The sequence below is a fragment of the Priapulus caudatus genome, unplaced genomic scaffold (assembly GCF_000485595.1).
Source record: "Priapulus caudatus unplaced genomic scaffold, Priapulus_caudatus-5.0.1 Scaffold992, whole genome shotgun sequence".
In the NCBI taxonomy this organism is placed as follows: domain Eukaryota; kingdom Metazoa; phylum Priapulida; class Priapulimorpha; order Priapulimorphida; family Priapulidae; genus Priapulus; species Priapulus caudatus.
Genome location: NW_014578053.1, coordinates 38,300 through 45,679, shown reverse-complemented (window position 1 = coordinate 45,679; position 7,380 = coordinate 38,300). Strand labels below are relative to the sequence as shown.

At 38.6% G+C, this 7,380-nt stretch overlaps 1 protein-coding gene across 2 annotated transcripts in view; it reads right to left on the bottom strand.

Moving 5' to 3' along the window:
* Positions 1-4,614, bottom strand: part of LOC106814863 (lipoyl synthase, mitochondrial-like) — a 10,738-nt gene extending 6,124 nt beyond the window's left edge. For both annotated transcript variants that reach the window (XM_014819234.1, XM_014819235.1), the window contains exons 1-5: positions 4,517-4,614; positions 1,547-1,713; positions 1,057-1,150; positions 645-725; positions 180-336 (exon numbers count right to left, since the gene is read on the bottom strand). In XM_014819234.1, coding sequence (XP_014674720.1) covers positions 180-336; positions 645-725; positions 1,057-1,150; positions 1,547-1,713; positions 4,517-4,600 — 583 coding nt within the window. In that variant the 5' untranslated portion in view covers positions 4,601-4,614. The remainder of the gene's footprint in view (positions 1-179; positions 337-644; positions 726-1,056; positions 1,151-1,546; positions 1,714-4,516) is intronic.
* Positions 4,615-7,380: the final 2,766 nt, after the last annotated feature.

Below are 7,380 nucleotides of genomic sequence, written 5' to 3'. Positions count from 1 at the left end.
GGACGGACGGACGGACGATCATGCGATTCTACAAGCTGCATCTGACTATGTCAGATGAGCTAAAAACCTTAGGTTTTAAATATCAGTGCTTGGACAGTTAGCTAACCAATGTTTCTGAAGCCGTGTCCAGATGCGATTAGTCAGCAATTCTCTACGAACAAAGTAAGCGTGTTTCGTACCATCACGATCGACTGACGTCAGGACAACGTAGTCAAGTCCCCACTCAGCCACTGCCGCTCCCGTGTGGCGTGGTTCGTCAGGGTCGGGTGGCGGTGGCGCACGGGCGGTCTTTACTGAGCAGAAACGGCAGCCTCGTGTGCACGTGTCACCTAGAAGCTAAGGCAACCAAAAGAAGCTAAGGCAACCAAAATGCCTTACTTTAGCAGTAGTAGCCGTAATAGCTTCCTTATATAAATTATAGTCTGGTTAGTTGTTCAAGTATGAAGCACTGCATACACTTGAAATACTAAAAACTGTGGAGTACTACTTTAAAGAAAACATATATACACAATGGGATCCTATATAGACGTCGTTAGATACATAGGCTCAAGAGATGTTGGCTTGGATTACTGTATACGTATCTGCATGGAAAATTGTTTAGCAGTGACCTAACATGTTTCACTGTGGGAAATAATTATACTCACCATTATAGTAGCTGTTGCAACACCTCCTTCTTTACCTCCCCAGCATTCACCAACATTGGGACAATTAGCCTCTTCACATACCTTGTAAAAAATTTATTGATGGGATTATTTTCTGCTTCAAACCACCGAGTGTCACTTTTTTGGCAACAAAGTACAACTTTTTCGTTATTACGTGCCCATCTATATTAACCTTAAGTACAACAGAGACTATATAACCACTTCTAATAACTAAAAACCTTCAACAGACTCTAATAACATAAGAATAATCAAATACATGATTCAATTTGATCAGATGTAAAAGTCCAATAATCTATATCCAGATATGTGCGCACATAGCTGCTGCTAAGCACATGCACAGACAATAAAATACCAAGCTCAAGTGACCCAAGCATAAAGAAGTTATTGATTTTACTGTGTTTAGACTCAGCCGGCGCAAAGAGCTCTTTAGCCTATTGTAATTTTTTCCAACAGGTATCTCTCTCTTCAACCAAGGAGGAAGTCGCAACCTGCAAAACGTTATTTACAACCAATAGAACATGCAACAATGGGAGACATTGATATATTTTGGATTCCACTATTAATTTTAGTTATTATTTCAAACAATATGCTGAATGGACATTTTAACTTCAACCCAGCTTTGAATTCAACCCAATGAAAAGTGGCACTAGGCATTAACATGAATAAACTAATTCCATTCAATTTTCCAATACATTTCTCATTAGTCTATTATTCTTATTATTGACTCACAGAAACTGATATTAAGTAGAATAATTATAATAATAATAATCTGATTGAAACTAAAAATAATCATGATAGATAACTAAACAATATTCTCTTTCAAGACTAATCTAACCATAACAACTAAACCTACATACAATTTCTGCACTAAACTAACATTGTACCTTTCTTTTCCATCCTTTTTAAGTTTTCCTGAATAGTCGCTATAATCGTCCAACACTTTTGGGGATCCGGAAATGAATTCTGTTAGCTCCGGTCCATCTGCAAGCTTCTCCTTCTGTTCTTTCGATAGCCCAGTTGATGCACGCTGAACAACTGACTTTGTAGTATTCTTAAACAAAAACAAATCAACATCTAGGTCTATGTTTTAACCAGTTTGTGCCTTGGCTATTCCATATATATTCTCTATAGATATATTTTGAAACGGTATTGCTCTACCTAATATTAAATGATTCTGACAACAGCAAGAGTTCCTGTTAGTTTTTGCTCTGCAACTTTACTATGAAGCTTCGTCACTAGACTGCAGGAAATAAATTGGACATAGTAGGATGTGCATTTGGTGACTATTCCTATAGAAATGCACACTCATATGAACTGGTCAAGTCAGATTCCATGTGACACATCCAGAATTAAACATAAAGCATCAAAGCCAATGATATTTCAATGGGATTTACAAATATGTACTTCAGTGTTCGACAAAGGTAGAGGACAATGTGACCATGACACAAACACAACAAGTGCCGCAGAGCGACAGGGCTCATCTGGAGTCTAGTGTTCTGCTGATAAATTCATTTGTGCATAGCAAGACGTCCTATACATACGTTCATTTCTAACCCAAAAAAACAACACTTCAAACTAGTGTAATAAAATTCCGATAGATGGCGGGCCGCTATCAAAGGCATCATTGCATCGGTCAGCAAAAGCATTGCAGCAATGGCAGCTGTCAGTGTGACAACGAATTGCAAAAAGCAGGAGCGAATAATTACCATATTATTACTATACATAACGTGCGTTCTATGGTGTCAGGTAATAAGGTACATTAAACCCCTTGCGAAGCACATCTGGCTCGTTAAAAATAGCTCAATGGTTGATACAACCAGAGGCAGAGAGCAGCTCGTGCAAGATTACAATTTACAGCAATACGATAGCAAATATCTCTAAACTAATTTCAGTACAAGGTAGGCCAGTGATTAGTGGACCGAATAAGCTCAAGAACGTACACACGTGCGTCTATATTGGTGCCAAAATTTTATGAGAAAATCGATGAAATTGATGAAAAATAAGTCCGCAGTTGAGAGAAACAAATCCATGTTTAACCCTCCTCTTGAGGGTCAAAAGGTTATCCGACACTTACTCTTCGCATGTCAGCGGAAAGTACATTTTATGGTCCTTTCAATAAAGCCATAAAAATGCTAGGTCACCGCTGAAACAAAAACGTTTTTCAATCGCTCCGTCAGACCATGTCCTCAGAAAATGTCTAAAATCTGCCCTTTGCCCCATTGACCTTTGACCTGTGACCTCCAATTTCGGCACAGTGATGGCTTTTCCTACCATGATGCTATACACCGACTATCACGAGCCTAGGTCGAGCCGTTTAGATTTGTGCCGCAATTCTGCATTTCCTCCCTATACCTTAAGTTAAGGAGTGAATGTTCCCCCTTCTTTTACACCTCTTGAACTTTGACCTTTGACCCCCAGCTTCGACATCCCAACTCGTTTTGGCGATCCCCCCCGATGTGCCGAATATCGTGACCGTACGTCGAGCGGTTAAGATTTGTGCCCAACTGTTGACGCACGGACGGACGGACGATCATGCGATTCTACAAGCTGCATCTGACTACGTCAGATGAGCTAAAAACTGAAAACTAGTGAGTTTCAAAGTTCTCCAGGTATAAGCCGCAAACAAGCCTTGCAAGTCTGTTGAAGTCTAGATAGCATGTCAAATCATATGAAATATGGCATGTTTTTTTAAATCATCAATTGCAAATCAGGTCATAATTCTATCAGCAAGCAGGTGTAAGATATGCTTTATGTACCTTACGAATCAAAATAATGCACACATCTACATGTTTTGCAAAATGATACATATATAGTTTTACCATACAATTATGCAGGATAACTTATTTGGAGTTTGCCAGCTTTCAAAAACGCAACACCTTTCCAAATTGTCTGAATATTACATAAATACTGAACCAATTACCAGTCAAGAAGCATGCCACATGTACGAATACACTTGCAAGGTGTACAAGTTTGGTAAAGTGTGGTAATATGGTTGTTTTAATTACAAAATTCTGTATTTATTTTCAAGTTGTGGTTTTTTCGTGTGGAAGGGTGTCATCCTGTCAGGCGTCCTGTGACGTGAAACCGTGACCATGATATCCCGATCATTGATCAGTCAACATGATATCCCTAACCCTATAAGGCCTAACCTAACACTAAGCCCACCTTTTAAAACTGGATCATAACAGTTGAACTATCAATGATAGTATCATAATCTCTGATGTGACATCCCAGTTAATACTAAAATTCTATTCTAACATTATTGTATGGTTTAGATAATGTGATTTAAATTTTAATAACATTTACCGGTATTCAACGTAAATTTGTCAGGTTTTTAACTTTTTATAACGACGACTGTCGACGTTTTGAAAACGTTTGTAAAATTCGTTTTTATATGACCATAACATAACGTTATTGTATGGCGTTCTGAAAATGTTAAAAACATTAGTGGTCCATGTAGATTTTGTTGATCCACGATTAATTTTCGTAAATCATACTAAATCATAAATGTGGTGGCAGGCCCTTTAAAAACGACAGAGGTCATGTTCAGGGTGTCACTTTGGTTCATGGATATATTAAGCCTTTTCGCAATGTGCGACACGCAAATGTGCAAATGACATGTGGACAGCTCTTATATCCTTGGGCCGTAAGTTGTAACTTTTACTTTCTCGCTGGGCTTGTGAGTTGTGTTCACAGACTGTCACTGTCAGACACTGAGACAGTTCAGAAATACTCAAAATAGTGTCAACAAACACGTCACGGGCACGGTGAAGGAACTAAGTAAGATTCAAGTACGGGGTGTAAATAGCAATTGTCGTACTATTTACGTTATACGTTCTATACAATACACCTACAAGTAATCTAATTGCAGACCATTTCCCATAATTCGTGTATTGGTAGGCGACGTGAACAGAAAGGTTTCCCATGGGGGGTGCCATGTTTGTTCTCTGACGTCAATGGAATCTTCCCGTGATGCTTTAGTGAACCGGTTCACCAGTTCATGATATCTAAAAATTAATCCGCACGTGGAAAGCTACAAGTGAATTTTTCGAATAACCTAAGTTAAAAGGCATATATTTTTACGCAGTTACAGCGAAAAAACATATTTTAATTAGCTTTACATTAAAAGTTATAAAATTTATGAGTCAATCATGTAAATCGCAGACATTTTCTCCGATTTACTTTTTTCCGTTGCTCATTGTTACAGTAACTTTTAGGGGTGCTGTTAGGCTATCACTTTTCCCAAATAAGAAGGTAAAAATAATTTTCATGGAGACATCAGATCACGTTTAAAGTGTTTGTATTGTTTATTAATGATATTAAATACGCCTCGCTGGCATTGTGTTGAACAGGTGTCTATAATTATCGGATAGTGACTTTCGTCTTCGTTTTATACCGTGTTTAAAATGGCAACGTGATGTCTACTAGGCTCGAGTACTCGTAGTCGTAGTCGTACTTTACAACTTGACAGCGCTCTGATCGCACTTAGACTTAGTCCTTTACTCTTAGTTATGCAACTTTAATATAGCTATATTTAATTGTTTGGTATAACGATTCAGGCAGTCCAGTGATAATCCAATATGAAAATGTCGCGTCAAATGAGAAGTCAAGGTTACGAACAAAACTCTGTTGATATCCGTTATTAACTTATTGTTGTTTACACTTGCTAATTGACTACACTTTTAGGTTAGTCTAAAGACTAAAGGTATTGACCTGTCTAGACATTTTCACCATCACGTTAATTGTAACGTACACGGGGTTAAACAATTATACTATTACCATGAAAATACTACGTTAAGTTTTATTTGATGAATTAACTGTAGTGGTAGCAGCCATTGATTGAGCCAATACAACTAACTAATTCGTAAAACCGTGCATGCCAAATAGACCAGTACAAATTACAATGTTATATAATGGTAGCTAAAAAGCTGTAACTATTACCTTAGTTCCATGTATGACTTTTCTTGGTTTGAATGCTATATTTTGATGAAGGCACAGTTGCTTAAACTATCTAAAATACATAGTGTTGCATTCAGTTCTTTCCTTCCTGATTGCAACCAGCTTGAATTTTAAGCATTTCTGTCTTCACAACACAAAACAATAGAGGAAGGGCATTACTAGTAACATGTTTTACTGCCATTGCTTGTATCATAATATATAAAAAATATCCTGCAGTAAACAATTATTTTATTCATCATTCTCCATCTTTCAGCAATAACCAATGAAGCAATAAGCGAAGTCATGGGTGTATAAACACGATGATGCAGATGCGTGCGATGCGGGCAACTGCGAGCCAGTGAGCCCAACAGCGGTAGTGAGAGCCGTACGGTGGTGGCCAGCAACCGTCGATGGCTAGCAGCAGAAATGAGCGAATGCGACTGCTGGAGAAGGTACACGTCCACAACGTGTATGATCGCATCGCTCCCTGTGTCAGCAGCCGGCGGCACAAGCCCTGGCCAAAGGTCTGCCAGTTTCTGCAGGAGCTGGAACCCGGCTCACTTGTGGCCGACATAGGTATGTAATGTGTGCCCATTATGACTCTTTACTCTGATATCGTTGTATCAGGGGTCAATTGTGGCCAATCGGAACTGTATATATTGCTCTATGTGTAGCGATTATGGCCCTGTACTTTAATATTTTTGATAGGGGTGTTACTTGTCCACATAACTACCTACTATCCATCTGCGTCTGCCCGTCATTGCTTCCTCAAAGATCGTTGAATGGCATTCATACCCTGCATGAAAATCTCTTGTGCACAGTATGAATTCATTTGAATCAGGCTGGGTTTTACATGAGGCATACTAAAGCTATCCACTTAATTGAACATTGGTAAGAATTCGGATGGAGCTGAATCCCCCCCCCCACACACACACACCTTGGGTGGCCATAAGCTGGAACTCAGCTCACTCCCTGTAAGTTCCGCTGTACACTACAAAAAATTCAAATCAATGATTTATACAATACTGCTTCCAGATATTCTGTAGTAATGTATCGCAGGTAGCACACAAATTTTATTTATGCCGTTCTGGTTGTTACATCAATGTATGTTATGCTGCAGACTCCATCTTTTTGAGGTTAAAAAAAAATCTAATCTAATGTGTGATGAAATGTCTTGCAGGTGAGTGCTTTAATTTAAACTGGCCGACGTGCTATTAATAACAAGTTTCTGGTCTTAGCATTGTAAATTGACTCCACTAGCTTTTTTACTTCAATAATTGCTACTACCTTGGACAAGTAAATGTGTTAGGCATGTTCTTCACATATTAACTCAATTTTTCTGTTTTTGCACCTACACCAGCATGCTAGTAAAATATTAATATAGGTGCAAATTCTTCTGTGTCTTAAAATTCCTCTGATACCAGTTATATAACGTTTTGTGTACGCAAGAATGGGATAATAAGACATTGCAATACAACATTGTGTAATCCACTTCAGATATCAGTATGAAAGTAACTACATATATAGGATGCAACCGGATGTCAGGTCACTCCTCGAATCTGCAATCAAAAATGGAATCTCGTAACGGTTTCTAAGCGGGCACATGCATTGATTGATTATGCAATCTGTGATCTTTATTGGGAACTGGCTGTTCCTTAACATACCAGAGCATGCACGCAGGCGAACCAAGCATGAATCTTTGATAATCTGCACCTCGGTTCCACCACGTTTTCTTCCCCGTTCTACAGCGGCAGTAAAACCATTATGAACCTTTTACTCT